Source organism: Ambystoma mexicanum, chromosome 11 (genome assembly GCF_040938575.1).
Source record: "Ambystoma mexicanum isolate Mex_15411 chromosome 11, UKY_AmexF1_1, whole genome shotgun sequence".
Taxonomy (NCBI): Eukaryota; Metazoa; Chordata; class Amphibia; order Caudata; family Ambystomatidae; genus Ambystoma; species Ambystoma mexicanum.
The window spans coordinates 1,315,888,272-1,315,907,585 of NC_090934.1; the positions used below are offsets into that span (position 1 = coordinate 1,315,888,272).

General features: G+C 47.3%; 1 protein-coding gene across 4 annotated transcripts in view; it reads right to left on the reverse strand.

Annotated features, from left to right (window-relative positions):
- Positions 1-19,314, reverse strand: part of AP4E1 (adaptor related protein complex 4 subunit epsilon 1) — an 822,644-nt gene that overhangs the window by 768,622 nt on the left and 34,708 nt on the right. For 3 of the 4 annotated variants that reach the window (XM_069624813.1, XM_069624815.1, XM_069624816.1), the window contains exon 2: positions 17,142-17,213. In XM_069624813.1, the coding sequence (XP_069480914.1) occupies positions 17,142-17,213 (72 nt within the window). Of the gene's footprint in view, positions 1-17,141; positions 17,217-19,314 lie in introns of those variants that run through there. The other variant, XM_069624814.1, reaches the window with a different exon arrangement.

The window sequence follows — 19,314 nt, forward strand, 5'->3', positions numbered from 1 at the left end:
GATAGCTGAAGGTATTTTGGACCCAGGCCCCAGAAAGCCTTGTGGACAATACATAGGGTTTTGAATGTAATCATTGCATCCACTGGGAGCCAATGGAGAGATTTCAGAGCTGGAGAGATACGATCCCGGGGCTTCAGGCCAAGGACAAGTCTCGCAGTCCTCTTCTGGATTAGTTGCAGAGGGCGGAGAGTAGAGGCAGGTAGATTTAGAAAGAGACTGTTACAATTGTCCATCCTAGAGAGAACCAGAGCTTGGGATACCATTTGCTTCTGGGGGGAAGGAGAGGAAAGGCAGAGTAGCTCTGAGGAGGTGCAGTAGGACATTTTGACTTTTTAGAGACCTCAGATGTGGGCAGAGAAGTAAAGGGTGAAGTCAAAGATAACCCCGAGGTTCTTAGCCTCTCAGGTGGGCGTAGGAGGAGGGCCAAGGGAGGCCGGCCAGAGAGTGAGGGGAAAGGATGGCGAAGGTGTGCCAATGAGGAGGATCTCCGTCTTGCTGGCATTCAGACAAAGACCATTGGCGGCACACCAATCTTGAATGGCAGTTAGGCAATCAGAGATGAGAGAAGGGGAGGAGGTGGCAGAAGGCAGCCTGAAAATGAGTGGAGTGTCGTCAGTGTAGCACTGGAAATTTGAGCAGACAGTGGCAATGCAGTGGGCGAGAGTTGCCAGGCATTGGTTGAAAAGCCAGGGTGAGAGGTTAGACCTCTAGGGAACTGTCTACTTGTTGCAAGTGTTCACTGAGATTCTCATGAGTGATGTAAATATCATCTACATACTGCCAACAATTAGGAATGTCTGCAAGCAAGCTCGGTATTCTACTTGAGAATGTGCTAGATGAATTATTATACCCCTGCATTATCCTAGTGAATTGGAAATGTGTCCCCTTAAACGTGAATGCAGTGCATTTATGGCTTTCTACACTTAAAGGTTGTGTGAAATACCCATTGCCTAGGTCGAGGGTTGTTTTATATTTACATCTGTGTAAATTGGCTAGTAATCCAGAACTGTGTTGGTTCTGGACTGCCTCCGTCTTACAATGTGCATTCAAAATTCGAAAAACCACAATAAAACGGTAGGTACCATCAGGTTGTAAAACTGGGAGCACTGGATCGTTATGTGGGCTAGCTTACTTTATGATTACCCCTTGGTCCATTAGCTGGTCTACTATGGTCTGCATGTGGGCAACTGCCTGTGGTTTAACTGGGTACTGCCTTTGTGGCGGGGGTAGTTTCAGTACTGGAATCACATGTGCTTGACATTCCTTATCTTTTTTTTTATTTATTTTTTATTTGTATATGGTTGTACATTCCTGATCATGCCCTACATCATTTTTAAACAGCTGTACCACTGCCAGCGCTGACCATTTTCTTGCATATCTTTGCATCAGTTTGAAAGGGGCCCGTAGGGGACCCTGACGTCTATGGAAACAAGGCGGGTCACCACACACGATAGAAACACCAGACACGAGGTTGTATTCCCAAAGCTAGGGTTTTATTGGCCAACTCGGTCTCACGCCCCGCGACGTGTATCTCTAGACCTCGAGGGATGCAAGAGAGTGAATTACGTACATCAGTTACATATATACAAAATGCATATCAAACAATCAGCTATGACATAGTTAACACCCCTCTTCATTGGGTTTCTTTGAACTTGGTGTGACGATGGACATCTCCGACCACTATGACACCTTCAAACATCTATTCTAGTAACAATTTGCAATTTGTGAGTGCATAGGCATTTTTCGGTTATTGAATAGAACATGGCGCTTCTGTTCTTGGAAGCGAGCTACATGCAGAGGGGGTTGCATTCCGGACCTTGCTATCTATCAGGTGCTTTTCGCGTCCTGGGAGCCGACATGCTCTAGCGGGCTCGGAAAGGGGGGCCGTTAGAAAAGCATAATTCAAGCCTTTAGCGGTATTATTCTAACATATTCTACCATATAACTAGACTGGCTGGCAGCTGTGAAATGATAAAATGCCCTGCGGCTCTGCTTCAAGCCTACATTAAGGAGGGAGCCGGGCATTCTTCCTGGCGCTGCCTATGTTTGTGTTTCAGCAAAACTCTTTGTTATCCTCTCGGCCCTGTGGCCTTGTCCTTTTCATATACAGACAGCAATGTTCCACAGTCGAGCAGTGTAAGCGGAAAATATACTGCGAAGCAATAGGAACAGAAAGCAATGAGCATTGGTTAGAAAACAAAATGGCGATTCTTGTTACATCAAAATGGCTGTTCATTGGAAAACTCGAAAACCTATATTCTGTCGTATCGTGCATGAGATGGTTGGCCCACGGCCACCAAAATACGTTTGCGGTCTCGAATTAGATTTCTAGACTGACAAGTTCCCCACTCAATTGTTTGAAAAAGCAGGCCTTACCACCTCCTCAGCCCTCTGTGCTTTCCTTACATACAATGGTGGCCAATCTTGAAATGCTAAAAGCCCTTTATATTGAATGTGTAGCCGTGGCCAAAATAGTGCTTCAGTTTTCTTTGGGTGTTCGCCTTCTAGCGAAATTATTACAAAATACACTTCATTATGTGCTAATGTCTGCCCAATGGGAGTAGTGATCTGTGCATTCCTGTGTGCGCTTGTGTGCTCCAATAGTGCTTGTGGCTACATTCAAATATGGAAATGTAAGACCCATAGTCTAAAAGGACCTCAATCCAAGTGTCGCTTAGTCTTGGGGACGATGCAATGAGTGTGTGGATTCTGCATTCTGTGACACCTGTGGGGCTGCCGTGTATTTTTTGTCAAGCTTCACTTCCTTACCCTCAGCCTTAGAACGGTCTGGTGTCTGTGCCTGTTGGGAAGGAGACGGATTTATCAGTGCCGTACTTCTGTGGACTTTTCATACGTTTCCTATCTCTAAAATCATAGTCAGTAGGTCTGAAATGGGCCAGTCCCCCAGGCTTACCCCATGATCTTCTACCCCTGTGGTTCCCTTGCCACTTTGTGGCCTGCCTATCTCCTGTAGTTCTCTCATTTTTAGGCCCATGCTCTGGATATTATTCTTCCTCTATGGGCGACAATTGCCGCCTCTGTGGTCTGTTGTGTTTTTTTTTTAGCATGGAACGATCCTCGTCCTTTCGAGGGCCTTCCTTCGTGGTGGGTCTCTTTATCTGGCTTAAGATCCTTGTTACCCTTTTTCTGTGTCTCTGCAGGTCTTCCACCAAAGTGATCCCTGCCCAGGGATTGATAGGTGGATGTTACTATCTCCCCAAATTGCTCCCTTTTATCTTGCTCATTCAATAAGGACAATTTCCTATGGACTTTTAATAAGGGTAGGATTATGCTCTCAACCATTTGATAATTGTTATACGCTATAGACAGGCCTAAATTAATGGATGTTACCTTGCCTTGTGTTCCAATGGTGTCAGCTAGTATGAGTGCTAGTGATGTAATGGACAGCGTGCCCATCGGCTGTAAATAAAGCCAGCCAGTTACAGATTTGAGATCCAGCTGTCACAGCTCGCTAGAGGCGGTGTGCAGCCAGAAGGAAGAAACATGGCTAGGGCCCTATATCTGTGCTGGGGAGTGACTTGTGGATAGGCAGCTTGCAATTGCCCTAATTTTTCTGAATACTACTTGGGAATGTCTGTCAAATGGGTATTTTCCTCCTCAGAGCTTCCAAAATCCCCCTCCTCCTCACCTGAGCTGAGGTCTTTCTCTGGAGTCTTCTTTTTCCATAAGCTCCCCATATGACTTCCTGGTGGAGTAGCAGTCAGCTGAGCCTCTCGGGACAGCCCGGAAAAAGCCGGAAGGCACAAAAAAACCCCTAACCAGGATGAGTAGATCTGCAAGGGCTGCTTTGCTGTTGTTCTTTAATATCCAATGCACAAGACAATGGCAGGTACGTCAACCAGCCGCCTGCTGGTCCGATCTGGTGGAAGGTGAGAAGTAAACCAGATCAAGGGATCTGGCTTGGAGAAGACTGGGCGCTGTCTCCTAATGTCCACAAGAAGTGTTAGGCAGAAACCTGTGCAGTTCCCTCTGGGACCACTGCAAAAGATTTAGGACTAGAGGCGTTTGGCAGTAACCCACTTGGTAGCAGTCTGTACCACACAGATTCACTTGGTAGCTGTGGCTGAGGAGTCAGACTTCCCTCAAGAAGAGTTAGGCAGTATACAGAGTATTCACAATAGGTCAGGAGCACACAATAGAACAAGTAAACACTGACCAGGGCTTGGTGTAAAAGAGATATATTTATTTATTTAAAACCACATCTAGAGAAACACACAGGCACTGATAATAAGCAAGTCAGAAACACAGTCACTAAAAGATATACACTCCCTTAAAAGAATATTAGACAATTCTTAAGTAAAGCCCCACTTATTTTCAGACAGCGGTGAGCGCTTAACGTAGATGGCACTCTAATAGTTTGTTGGGAGAGAAAAGCAGAGAATAAATTGAAACAGATCCCAACACTTTTCCACAAACACACAAGAGAGAAAGGCAAAGTAACATCGTGAATTCAGAGTCAATAGGCTGGATTCGCTTTAAGAGGATCAAAACGAAATGTGTCCAAGGTCACACGGTTGCAGTAAACAAAAGTCTTGTAACGGTTCAAAAAGGAGTTGGACCATAGAAAGGGACCAGTTAGAGGGTCAAGGCGGCCAGCCCAGTCTAGAAGGTTAAGGAGTTATTATTACCTTGTTGCAATCTTTAGAAAGGGAGGGCTGGCGGACACGGTACCTTAAAGTGGTAAGAACGCTCCAACGGGGGCAGTTGTTCCTGGCAGCGGGTGCAAGTCGGTGCTTCGTCCGGGGGAAGAGAGGATCTCGTCGTGGAGGAAGACAGGAGTCCGTTGCATTGCCAGGGAAAAAACCAGCCGCAGAGTTTCTCAGGTATAAGGCGCGGTCCGGTGATTCGCGGTTCAGTGGTGAGTGGCTATCCGGCTGCCGGGGTGCTTGGCACGGGCAGTTCGACCACAAACTGGGCTGGGGTGCGAAGAAAGAAAGGAAAACTGGTTGTGCCCACCAGTCAGGGGAAGAAGCCTCTCCAGCCGGGAGATCTTCTCTGTCGTCGGGAAGTGGCGAGTCGGTTCTGTAGGGCTCCACCGGTGGTGTCGTCGTGGTAAATCGGCTCAGCTTCTCCCTCGTCGGATTCTTAGGTCCTGTGGCGACTTCTGAAGTTCCAGTCCCCAAAGCCCTGCTTTTATGCAGAAAACCCCCATTCACTCAGCCTAGCTGTCACTCAAACATGCTAAGTGATGGGCCAATCACACAAGGGTGTGACTTGAGTTACCAAGGTAACTCAGTCCAGGGTGCCTAAACCCCCTCCCACACCCCCTGTGGTACCCAAACAGAGTGGCACCACTTTTGGAGGCTTCTGTGGAGAAGCCCGCCAAAAAGTGGAACAAAGGGCTCGACTTGGGTTGGAGTCACAGAAGAGAACACAAACGCCATTTTAGAATCGAGTCTTGGCAAAAAATACCAACCGGAGAATTAATATTAATTAAATAAACCAGCGGTATGTTCGAATCTATGAGAAGTAAATAATTAAATTTGGTAGCCTCGAACAATGGGAAAATCCCATAGGAAAATATTCATGGTCGAATATAAAAAGTAGTTTCCACTGCCACCAGCCAAAACTCGATCGGGGGGGTGGGGACGCGGAGACGTGCCCCCTCGACTAACAGACCCCAGGGCAATCGAATTGCCCCGACCAGTACGTCCACAATATGATGGTTTGTACTGGTTTCTGTTAATAATTTGGGAGTAGTAAAGCCAATGGTGACTTTACATGCCCTGGGGGACAGTAGTCAGTCCCAGGGTATGGAGTCTATTGTGGGGGGGGGGGTCACTATGACACCCCTGTGTTACTGCACGGAGGGTGCTGTGTAACACACATAGTAAAAACACATGAGACCCTATGGAGTAAAGGACCCCATAGCCCATAAAACACATTATCAGTCAAAGGAATACCATAAATCATGTCCAAGAGTGGGAGAAAAAGAGTCTCACACTTGGCAGGAGGACAAAACAAACTCCAGAAATCCAGCAAAGCTGCTGGGGGACTCACTAGGTTAGGAAATTCAGCCTAAAGAGAGAATTCTCCCTAACAAGAAGCAAGGGGCAAGAGGAGAGACAGAGAGAGACAGAGAGAGATCCAACGGGAAGCAAGGGCTGGAACAGATACAGAACAACAGCGGTTATCGGAGAGAAAGAATACTGGCACACAATTGAAAGCACAGTGCCGGAAGACAGAAGGATCAGGGGAAACAGAGAGACAGGCTGACGAGAGTGCGCAGGACAGACACAAGAGGGCAACAGAGACCGGCAAGCAACAAAGAACTACTAGAGAGTGGACAGGGGAGAACGGAGAGACAGTAAGAGGCTGCAGCGTGATACGACCGGGGGAGAAGGAGAGCGAGCAAGTACATGCAGAGTGCACGAAGAAGGAAAAAGTACTCACTATTGTTAGAACCCGAAAATAACTACCTCAGTAGAGGGTTTGCAAGGCGCCGACGGCCGGGAGGAAAGCAAACAAGTACCTCCCGGCGGTGGCCATGTTGCGAACCACTAGGCCGCTAACAGAAGCGAAAAAGTAATGTAACGGCACAATCAATGGCTGCGGGCGCACCAGTGGTCCCACAGGCGCCGGCCCACTCGGCGCATGACAGTATTTCCCTTCTCAGAGCTGGACCCCCCGGGTTTCCGAAGGTGTGCCCGGTGAAACAGGCAAATCAATCTGGGACATGCACATAGGACCCGGGCTCCCAGAAATCCCCTGAAGCCGGGTAACCCTTCCAACTCACCAGGTACTCCAGACGTCCCGTTCTGTACCGAGAGTCACGAATGAGGGAGACCTCGTACTCCTCTGGAGCAGTGGTGGAAGAGCACGGAAGCCTGCGAACGGGTACGGGACTAGAGCATGGCTCAACAGGGCGCAGAAGGGATGTGTGGAATACCGGACGGATGTGTGCAAGACTCTTAGGGAGTTTGAGACGATAAGTCACTGGCCTCCCTCATCTCTTTCCGTAAAGCCATGAAAACCATCCTCTTCACATGAGAATCATCATGTACTGTATCATGTTCTGATCTGTAGTACCGATTTACAATGTGCCCTACTATTGCTACCACTTCGGTAAACCTGTAACTAAGCTCTTGCAAGTAACAGTGCCTCAATGCCCCTGGACTGTTTGCACGCTATATAAATTTAACAAATAAATTGATTTTGAGAGGATTTCGTAAGGGCCGAGATAGCGGTGAGACAACTTCGAAGGGTGAACCCAACGGGGCATGTATCTTGTTAACAGCCAAACTCTAGAACCCACATTCCACACAGGACCCGGGTTGCGCTGACGATCTGCCTGTGTCTTGTACCTGCTGTGTGCTTCCAGAAGGCTTTTCTTGGCAGTGTTGTGTGCTGAGGTTATCTCAGCCAGGTTGGACTCAATGGTAGGTATGTTGGTGGGGTCCGTATTGGTCGGAGGGAAACTGCAGGGGTGTAGCCCATAGGTGCAGAAGAATGGGCTAATACCTATCGCTGAATGCACAGTGTTATATGCAAATTCGGCAGTGGGTAAGAGAGAAACCCAATTGTCCTGATGTTGGTTGATGTAACACCTAAGGTACTTTTCAAGAATTGCATGGAGACGCTCAGTCTGTCCATTCGACTGCAGATGGAAACCCAACGAAAGGGCCCTTTCGATACCCAGGCGGCTACACAAAGCCTTCCAAAACCTGGAGGTGTACTGCATCCGCGGTCAGAGATGATCTTTTTGGTTACCATGGACACAGAAAATGTCCCCAATAAACACCTCAGCCATCACCGAGGCCTATGGGACCCCTGCCAGAGGGGAGAAGTGAGCGAGTTTGGAGTAGGAGTCGACTGTGACCATTATACAAGGGCATCCTTGGGACAATGGAAGGTCCACAATGAAATCCATTGAGAGCTGTGTCCAGGGCTTAGTGGGGATCGGAATCTGCTCCAAGAGGCCAATCAGCTTTTTGGTGTGTGCCTTACTTCTGGAACAGACAGGACACATGCAATACTTGTTGACAATTGAGGTCATGGTATTAAGACCAAGATCAGAGTAATGACCATGAGGCACATGTCTTCGTTACCGGAATTGGGAGTCCGAGAGCGAGACCTAGGCACTGCAAGTAATCCCTCAGATTCCCATCTCTGCTAGGTCCGAGGTCGAGCGTTCGTTTCCCGCCCACCTAGGTGGTACTTCTGGACAAGCCCGAGGCAAATGAGTGTCTGAGCCACAATACATGCAGAGTCCAGACTCGTGTCAATGTTTTCTTTCTTCTGGGGTGAGTGGGGCTCTGGCAGAACCGATGGGCATTGGTTCTTCCTTCGATATGTCGTATAGCTGAGGGAGAAGGGGAGTATGCTGCCGTGGATTGTGACATGGGTGCCTTGCTCTTCCTTCTCTCAGATCTCTGTTCACTTAATCGGTATTCAATCTGTAGGACAGTAGAAAGGAGGTCAGAAAAGGTTGCAGGTCGGGATGTCCTGCTAACTCGTCCTTCCGTTCTTCTTTCAATCCTCGTGGAAAGATGGCATACTGGGCCTGTTCTGGCCAAACTGCTTCCGTTGCGAGGCGTTTGAATGAGGTGATGTAGAACAGTAGGTCGATCGCTCCTTGGTGAATATCCAGAAGTTCTTCACATGCCACATATGTGGTTTCCGGACGTTAAAAGGCTTGCCCAAGCAGATTAAGGAATCCGTTGTCATCGCGGAGAACCGGATTGTTGCCGGTGAGCAATGGTGTAGCGCAGGCCAAGTTATTTCCAGTCACGGTTGACACCACGAATCCCACGCAGGAGTGTTCCGCAGCGTAAGTGTGAGGGCGAAAGGTGAAGTAGACCATGCACACTTCGATTAACTCTAAGCTTTTTAGGTAACCATTCCAACTTGCCAGAAGAGAGGGCCATGTGAGGAAGGTCAGCAGGGTGTGGATCCCTGGCCCAACACCAACTATCTTAACACAGAGTTTTCGGCTTTTAAGTTTTGAACTTCCAAAGTCAAGCCCTGAACAGCCGCCACAAGCTCTTGAACTTGCTGTGGCCATAGTTTCTGTCTGGCGTTGCAAACTGTCAAATGGGTAGTTTTCCTCCTCGGAGCTCCTAAAATCCCCCTGCTGCTCATCTGGGCTGATGTCTTTCTCTGGAGTCTTTTTTTTACCACAAGCTTTCCTTTTTTTTTTTTAATGAAGATATGGCCTGCCACGAGAGGAAGCCACCTTGATATCCTGGTGGAGTAGCAGTCAGCTGGCGCCTCTCGGGACTGCCCGGAAAAAGGGGAAAAAGCTGGAATGCACAAAAAACACCTAAGCAGGACGAGTAGGTCTGTGAGGTCTGCTTTGCTGTAGTTCCTTAATATCCAATGCACGAGACAATGGCAGGTGCATCAACCAGCCGCCTGCTGGAAGGTGGGTTCTGGTGGGAGGTAAACCAGAACAAGAGATTGGGCGCAGTCTCCTAATGTCCACAAGAAGTAAGGGGCAAGGTAAGAGCTGGAGAGAGAGAGAGAACGCTCCAACGGGAAGCGAGGGCTGGAACAGATACAGAACAGCGGTTGCCGGAGAGAAAGAACACCGGCACACAATTGAAAGCACAGTGCCGGAAGACAGAAGGATCCGGGAAACAGAGAGACAGGCTGTCGAGAGAGCGCAGGACAGACACAAGAAGAGGGTAACAGAGACTGGGAAGCAACAAAGAGAGCCACTAGAGAGCAAACAGGGGAGAAGGGAGAGACAGAAAGAAGTCGTGGCATGACGCAACCGGAGGAGAAGTAGAGAGAGAGAACAAGGTCGTGCAGAGTGCACAAAGAAGGAAAAAGTACTCCCTAGCGTCAGAACCCGAAAAGGACTACCTCAGTAGAGGGGTTGCAACGCGCCAACCGCCGGGAAGAAAGGAAACAAGTACCTCCCAGCAGCGGCCATGTTGCGAACCACTAGACCGCTAACAGAAGCAGAAAAGAAACGTAACAGCAATATCAATGGAGGCGGGCGCGCCAGTGGTCCCACAGGCGCTGGCCCACTCAGCGCATGACAATGTCTTCATTCTTGGATGGACAAGATCCTAATATTATTCTCACTGTCTGTAGTTGTACCCCACCTGCATCCAGCTGTCCTTGAAGTTGCTGTGTGGGTGCCATGCCTTGCTGAGCTGCATATTGCAGCGCAATGTTGAGCACTGTATCAAAGTGGGTGGCTAGCAATTGGTAGTTAAGTCTGCATATATGGACCTCCGTGGTTTGGATGAAACCGGGCCAAGAATTCTAGTGACAGATTGGGTGTAGCTAACGGGCCATGCCTTGCACTTCTTTGTGGGTAAACTGGATTACCTGCAAGCCAGTTGACATGATTTGTATGCGTTAGAGCCAATTCAGGATACAAGTATGGGGGATACTGAATGGTGTCTAAGTCTCCCCTCACTAGGAGAGTTGCATATACATTATTTGTCCCGTTAGCTGGGGTCTTTAAGTGAGTGAAGAGGGATTCTGCTGGCAATCCACCAAGTTGCGCTACTGCGAAATTGGTATTCCCTGCGTGGCAGTGCGCTGCTCGGAGCCAATCAAATAGAGCCAACCTACAATTGATGGGAATGTGGATTATCTCCTGTACGTACTCTAACCTCTTATTTAAAAAAAGGCTTTTAGAAAACATATGTTGCCCTGTCCTATCGTGACTGGGACATGAGGTTATTTAAATATTAGTAATGCTCTGATCATCTCTAAGACGTACCATCTGGGGTGCCACTTGACGTAATTGCCCCTATAGGGCGTGATTTCTGCCCCCTCACTCAACCCCAAATAGGGCTATGTGAAGTGGGCAGGGAATCAAAAGTCGTATTCTAAGGCAAGGGATGCCCCTAGGAGTTTGGTCTAGCGCTAGGACCATTTCCTTGAGTGTTCGCACCCCTTGACATACTTGACATAATAGTGCCAGGAAAAGTGTTTGTGTAGTTCGTTTGGAGTCCGCGAGACCTCATTATGAAGCATTCCACAGTAATATGAAGCTGACACTTGAAGGTAGCAAGTCAATATATTTAATAACACTTCTGTTTTCTACCAGCTCTAATTCTCATTACACCTGCTATGGAAGCAGCAATAATAGCGTAGCATATTGCCAAACATGTGAAGAGCGTTACTTCAGAAGCTAAAAGCATGATTTACATCTAATAAAGAACAAGCACAATTAATCATTTTGTGATACCAGCTTGAGCAACATGAGAGTTATGTTATGTTGGCCTATACTTAGCTATGGTATAATCGGGAGTGGTGTAACATAATAAAACACGCCTTCAGTCTCAGAATATCCATACAGCTCGACTTCCACATTTAAACTCACCCTTCCAGGCCTTGTGGGCTGCATGAAAATGGACCATGACTTCCTATCAATCGGGCCTGCTCATGCCTCCGTTTGTGCCTTCTGCTCGGGGACCTGCAATAGATGCATCTTCCCAATCCCCCACGATTTCCTCTGCTGCGCTGTGTGTTTGTTACCCTGTCAGTCTGTGCTTTTTATACTAAAGAGGGCCTAGAATAGGTGCATCAATTCCGACACCTCAGCAATTAAACTGTAGCACTTAACACTGCTCCTGTGCTTTGCTTCGTGTTGGACACAGTTGGACACATGATGTACCTATGTGCAAACTTAAGTGACAGTTGCTGTCTTTGACTCTTGGATGTTTCTCTTAGAGTGAGTGGGGCTTCTGTTCAGAGAAAGAGCAACGTGTGTCATTTGATCCTAGGCCCCTTAAAACCCCATTATAGTCAAGGCGTTTCTGAAAAGGTGAAAAGCGACACTCTCTTTTGGACACTTTAACTGTAGATGTGTAGTCTGGTATCGTGCTTCCTGTCCTTGGCTTCTTATCTGATCTGCCTGGTGGCCCGAAAAAGCATGTCTTGAACTTAGCCGTTTAAGACAGGGAGCTGCTATTCTGTGCTTAGAAAGAGGAAGCTACCACATCCTGTTCATCGTCTTCTGCTGAAGTCAAGCAACAGGCTAAGCATTTGTTCTTCACTGGCCACACGTTCATTTGTATTAAACAGAACACATATCATCTACATCATGACCCATATTATCTACATCATGCTTGTCTTTTGAAAGCAGCCCTTGCCTTATGTGCAACCGTGTAAATTGTATTCAACGCACATTAGTCATCTCTCGCTCTTGCCATTACTGAAGTCGTCTGATCTGTGACTTTTCCTGCCCCAAATATTTTTTCCAGAACTATAGATGAAAGGGTATAACTGAACAAACTCCAGAACACGAGGCAGCACAACATGTGGTCTGACATTTAATCAGAAAACATCATATTGTCAAATTGTTAGACTGCTTACAGAATTTACATACCAGATACAATTCAACAAAATAAATCACTTTCAAAGAAAAAAAATTAAGAAAGGAATATTCATGACTACAATTTAAGCGGTTCTAAATAAACAAAGGAAGCCTTGCACAAAACCCTCATTTCATGGTGCAGTTCAAATTAAAAAGATACAAAAACATAACCCGAAATACTTTGAAGAGACCCTTAAACCAGGCAAATGCTTATACCATTTCACAATGTCAGAGGAGGACAGGTAACTCAAGTGACCTTTGTTATTGACTTAGGACTGGATAACTGGTAATAAGAGCTTCGTAACTTTTCAAAGACCTTCTCAATAATTAGAAGTCAAACTAGAAAACATCTAAAGACTTGGCAATTCAGAGTTAAAAGTTAGTTGGGTAGGCCACCAGGGGGCGCAGGCAACATGGCTGCCTGAGCTGAGAGCTCCGTACCCAGCCCCGGGTAATTGCTGGCAGCAAAGAAGTGTGGGGGCCCCATCCTCCTCGAGACCCCCCCACGAGATTGTGGGAACACAATGAAAGGGAAAAGGGAATGCGGGGAGGGGTGGGAGGGAAGGACTGGGTGGGGGAGAGTGGGTGGGGGACACAGGGGAAGGGAGGGGGGAATAGCCGAATCAAGCTAGGGCTCACAATGCGGAAACAGACTACAGGGCAACACTGCGACACAGGACAAACAGAGGGGGCCTCCCCATATGACAATGGTTGAGGGCAAGATAGGCACACTTAATGTCAAGGGCCTTAACTCCCAGAACAAGAGATCCCTGACGAGTAACATGTTTCGCAAACAACTAATGGTACTCTTCCTCCAAGAAACTCACTATAGACAGGGCAAGGAATCACCCATAAGGGGAAGGGACATTGGATCCAATTACTGGGCATCCCACAGAAGCTCAAAGAAGGAGGGGGTAGGGATCCTCCTGAATAAAACGTTCCATCTCTCCAAAAGTGAAACCAAGAGGGGCTTTGGGGGGCGGTTCCTGGCAATCAAGGGCACTCATGAGGGCAAACGCATCACTCTGGCCACCCTCTATGCACCCAACTCTGGCCAGATTAGGTTCCTAACCCAAATTATGGGGGTAATCGATGAATGGGCGGAAGGGGCCATGATCCTTGGGGGCGACTTCAATCTTGTAATGGACCCCAAACTAGACTGGTGGACGGCCCGAGGGGTTGAACCCAAGGCGACATCTAAAGACAATATCTCATTCCAGACTCTCCTGAGGGAACACTATTGGGAGGATGTTTGGCGGGCGACACACCCAGAACCGGGAGGCTATACATTTTTCTCCCCTCCACACTATACATACACCAGAATTGACCTGCTCCTGACCTCTAAGGAGGGAGGCGGGGTGGCCACGGATCCACGAGTCGAGGCAATAACCTGGTCCGACCACGAGCTCCTAGTGGCGAGCTGGTTTCTCCCCGTCTCCTCTCGATCAACCCACTGGAGGTGCAATGATGTGCTTCTCAGAGACCCAGTCTTTAGGGACTTCCTGAGAGGCGAAATGGCGGCATACTTCGAAACAAATGATAATGGGGAAACAGACATGCCGACGGTGTGGGAGGCAGCAAAGGCCACCTTTCGCGGCCTCCTCATAGCGGAGGGAGCCAGACGTAAACGGGAAAGAGGGCTCATCGAAGCCAGGATACGGGCGGACCTTGGAATCTTGCGGGGTAGGCTCAACCAGGGGGGGACGGACAGGGAATCCATCTTAATGGAAATGAGCGAGAAACAACAGGCCCTACACACGGTTCTCATAGGAGAGGTGGTTAAGAAGCTGAGATACACACGACAGAGGTACTACGAGAGGGGAGACAGGGTGGGGACGCTGCTGGCTCGCAGAGCCAGGGGATGTCGACTTGAGAGAAGGGTTGGCCCCATCAGAGGCCGGGAGGGCTCCATGCTTAATAACAAGGCAGAGGTTGTGGGCTCCTTCGCAGATTACTATAAGGAACTGTATACAAAACAGGGGGGAACATCAACAGAGGAGATGCGGGCATACTTGGAGGAATACCCCCCACCCCGCTTGACTGAGGCGGAACTACAGGAACTAGAGTCAGACATAACTGTTGACGAGGTTGAGGCGGCCATCAAGAGGCTGAGGGTGGGCAAGGCCCCGGGGGGAGATGGCTACACAGCCGATTTTTACAAGCAGTTCTCACCTTCGCTGGTGGAGCCCCTAGCCAAGCTCTTTAACCAAATCCGAAACGAGGAGACGCTCCCACCCTCCTTCCTCCAGGCCCTCATCACGGTTATCCCAAAGCCGGGAAGGGACCTGAGGGAATGTGGCTCCTACAGACCCATCTCCCTCTTAAATCTTGACGCCAAGATATTCACTAGAATTCTGGCATCTCGCCTAGAAAAGAGCCTTCCACGACTGGTTCACCCTGACCAGGCGGGTTTCATACTTAATAGACAAGCCTCGGACAGCATGCGTAAAACTCTCCATGTGATGTACTCAAGGGAGATCCGGAACGAGGGAGCTCTGCTCCTGTCCCTAGACGCAGAGAAGGCCTTCGATAGGGTGAGCTGGGAATTCATGGGAGAGGTCTTGTCTGCGGTGGGGATGGGCCGGAGGTGGTTGGGCTGGATGGCGGCACTGTACTCCTCTCCAACAGCCAGGGTGGTGGCCAATGGGACGAAGTCAGAGTCTTTCCCCTTGGGGCGAGGTACAAGACAAGGATGCCCACTATCCCCCCCTGATATACGCCCTAGTTATGGAACCCTGGGCAGTTTCGGTACGCAACAATGAAACCATCACAGGGGTCCGGTTGGGCGACTCCCATTGCAAGATTAGTCTGTTCGCAGATGACGTCCTCCTGTATGTTACCAAGCCATCGCAGACGATCCCTCATGTACTACAGGCCCTGACGCGCTATGGTAACCTCTGTGGGTACAAGGTCAACTTAGACAAGTCTGTGGCTTTCGTGGGGGGCCAGTTGCCAGAATCGGAGGTACAATATGTAGAACGTCTCCCCTTCCAACTGCAGAGGGAGGGGTTCCGATACCTGGGAATCCAAATCCCATCCTCTCCGGGCGACCTCTTCGCGCGCAATTTTACCCCACTATGGACAGCTGTCAAGAGAGATATTGAGAGGTGGGCGGCGGCGGGGTTTTCATGGATGGCACGGCTCAACCTGATTAAGATGGTAATACTCCCTAAGTTCCTATTTCTCTTCCAGATGCTCCCCACCCAAGTGCCGAAGCCCTTTTTTGACTCAATGAAGCGGGTATTGCTTGGATTCCTCAGGGCGGGAAAGAAACACAGAATCTCCTACGATGTCTTGACAAGACCGAAGGAGGATGGAGGGGTGGGGTTTCCCGATTTCGATGCATACTACAGGGCATCCCAGCTAAGGATTCTGGTTGACCATTTTAATCCTGGGACGGAGAAGCAGTGGGTGGCCCTGGACAATAGACTTCTCGCCCCAGTCACGATCGACGAGCAGTTATGGGTCCCAAGAACACGCATTCCCAGGAGGGTACACGAACACCCAGTGTTGGGGGTTCTCTGGTCGATCTGGAAGGAGGGGAGCTACTTCAGGTGGCTCACGACCTGGCCCTCCCCGCCGAGTTGCATCTGGGCGCCACCATTCCTGGCCAAAATAGCAGAACCAGCAGCATACCAGAGTTGGTACGAGGCGGGCCTAGTTAGGGCCGGCCATCTATGGGTGGGGGGATCCTTCATGCCCCTTCCTGACCTCGTGGAGGCTCTGGGTCTGGGTAAGCTGTCGCCATTCCGCTACCTTCAGCTTAAGGGAGTTCTTTCGGAACCCTCATGGGGGGACACTCTTAGGAGGGACCTTACAGATTTTGAGAAAATGATCATCTCCACCCGGGGCTCCAAAGGGGTGATAGCTCGGTTGTACAGACTCCTCTTGTTTTCAATACCAAGGGACCCCCCCCAGCACGAACGCAATGGGAAAGAGACCTTGGCGTGGCAATAGATGATAGGAGGTGGACCAAGATGTGTATCCGAGCCCATCGCTCAACTACGTCCCTCCAATACAGATACCAGGCATTAAAGGTCCTACATAGGTGGCACTATCCCCCCCAGAGAATATCCAGAATGCTCCCAGGCTATGACCCACACTGCTGGAAATGTCGAAACACCACTGGAGACTACATACATATGTGGTGGTCATGCCCCAGGGTACAGATGTATTGGGGAGAGGTCCTATCCTGGATCAGGGGAGTTGATGGGATAGACAGACCCCTTTGCCCCTGGTTGCTCCTCTTTGGGATTGAGGTTGGGGACGACCAGGAGGACACTCAGGGCCACATGCTCCAGGTCATGCTCGTGGCGGCCAGGTGTTGCCTGGCCCAAAAATGGAAAAACCCAAACATGGGTTAGTTGGGTAACGGGGGTCGGGAAGGAGGGGACACAGGCGCCCATCATGGACATATGCGTGAGCGCAAATAAAAATCAGGATGATCAGTACTCTAAAGTAAATACTATATTTTAGGTGCTGCTAACTAATAATGTACAGAAAGCATGCATTTAATATTACACTCTGGAATGAGAGCCGAGTGCTATAGCTGACAGTACATGTAAAGATAAACATGAAAATGTCCAGCTATTCTATACGTTAGATCCACTCTGTAACTTGAAAAACAATTTTCATGAATATGTCAATAAATAGTTATACAAACATTCATAAAACTTTCATTTTAAAATCAACAAGCATTTTGCAGGATTGAATGCAGATGCAATGGGTTTAACCGTGAAAAGAATTAAAAACAAGGTTGGTATTATCAGTGGAAAAAACGAAAGCACAGATATTGCTAATCTCATTCCAAACATTTGCTCTTTACTATGTAACTTACCAGAGACGTGCTGGGAGAGGAAACGGTGATTTTCAAGTTGCTAAGCTCTTGCTGGATCAGTTTTTCTTCCTCCTGAGAAAATATAAATTGAGCAGGTTTTCACATCTAGGTACCACAAGACTTTTTTTTAATTATCTAAAAGCTTGACTTGCACTGCTACCAGAATTCTGCCTTATCTAGAGCTGGTCAACAGAGGCTTTAGAGATTTAATAAGTAAAACCTGCATGTTACTCAGTGATCACTTACACGGTCACATTGTGTTCCGTTTACACTTCATAGGGAAACTGCCTCTGGAAGAAAAAAGGTACTGTTGGAGGATTAGATGTATGCATTATTGAGGGAATGCATACCTCATGAAGGTTTATGGAAATGTGAACTCATGAAGTGGCATCCAGGCATATTAAGAATTACGCCCGTTTGTGCGCATGTGCCTCGATAACCTATAATTATCAAACCTGCTTGATGTTACCTGCTCAATTAGATTAATTTTGGTTTTGTCACAACCCAGTTTCTCTTTGTGACGGATCAAATACATAGTGGGGCAGTAGGAAAAAACAATGGCCTTGTTGGACAAGTATACAACAAAAGACATGCAAATACGGTCTTCTTTTGGCACATCTTACTGTTTGCCCAAGCATCTGGACTAGTAAATGTGTAGGATCACATAAGAGTACCTTGTGTATGCAGTTTCTGGGTAATAGGGCAGTGTACTATATACAAGTAGGTCTGGCAGTACAATTGCACGCTTGACCTATGGAGTGGTTTGTAACACTAAGAGGGCTATCTTGAATTATGTCATTTGCATGCTGACCTTTAAAGATCATTGTACAGACATGCCACACCAACCCCTTTCCAGTAGACCGGAATCCTCACCAGAAACCTCCTAAATTGCCTCTAGAAAATACATCAAACCCTTGACAGAATTTGAGGCCAGCATGCCTTATACAGGGTAAACCACATCACATAGAAATTACATCAGTGCATTTGTCACCAACATTCCTTTTTGGAAGGATTACACTTTCCACAATTAGGGGGAAAAACCTGACCTTTGATGTGCCACCCATCTAATAAGGATATAAAGAACTTACAAAGCTCAACTGCACCTATACTTCTAGACGATACGTGATACTTATGAATAGCTATAGAAAATATTCATTAGCAAAGGTTGTTTAAGAAACTTTAAAACATCTTTTCATCCATTGCCCTCACTTTGAAAACGAGCGTTACAACATGATAAATTCTTTTATACAAGCTAATACATATACAGCTAGAGAATGGATCTGGACAAGATTTATGTGGGGTTCCACAAACTCATCAATAATTAAAACAGCAAAATTGTTGAAGATAATTGAGAGTGAAATCGAAAGTCGTGTAATTGAGAATGGATTTGGACAAGATTTTTGTGGGGTTCCACAAACTCATCAATAATTAAAACAGCAAAATTGTTGAAGATAATTGAGAGTGAAATCGAAAGTCGTGTAATTATGGTATTTCTCAGTCTATTAGTTAAGGTGAAACGGTTTTGTTGATTTTATTTTCATGTTATGTTTTTATGTTGAAATGTTTTTATGTTTTGACTTCCGTAATTGAAACAATGTAACTTACTTGTGAATGTAACTTAAGAGCTAAATATTTGTAAAGTCTTTTTTTTTTACTAAAAACAAATAAAGATTTTATAAAAAAAAAAGGTTGTTTTAACCTGGCTCACTGAAGAAATTCAGCCTATAAAAAATAGAACATTCAAGACAGGACTTCCAAGAATGTAGTATGCCCTCAGTTGAATGTTTATGCCATAAAGCTATAAAATAATTGGGCAAAGAAGGGCATCAAAAACAAATATAGGATGTCCCTAACAGCTAGGTTGCATTCATCAGGACCATAAATAATGTTTCTATTTTGGGTCAATACTGCCCACTTCTTATTTGGTTGTCTTTTTTTTCCCCTTTCAGTTTCTGAATTACATCTTGCAACAAGCTCAAAAGTAGTTTGCTTTGTTTTCGTCTATCTTGAGATTATCCGGCTGCAGAAGGGTGTGTTTTGTCTTTGCATGAAAACTACTTTTGTGCCTGTTGAAAGAAAAAAAGGTTTAAAAAAAAAAAAAACAAAAGCTGAGCAAATAACTGAACATCTGCAGTATGGACCACGAACAGAAGGAAAATGAGTCATGGAAGGA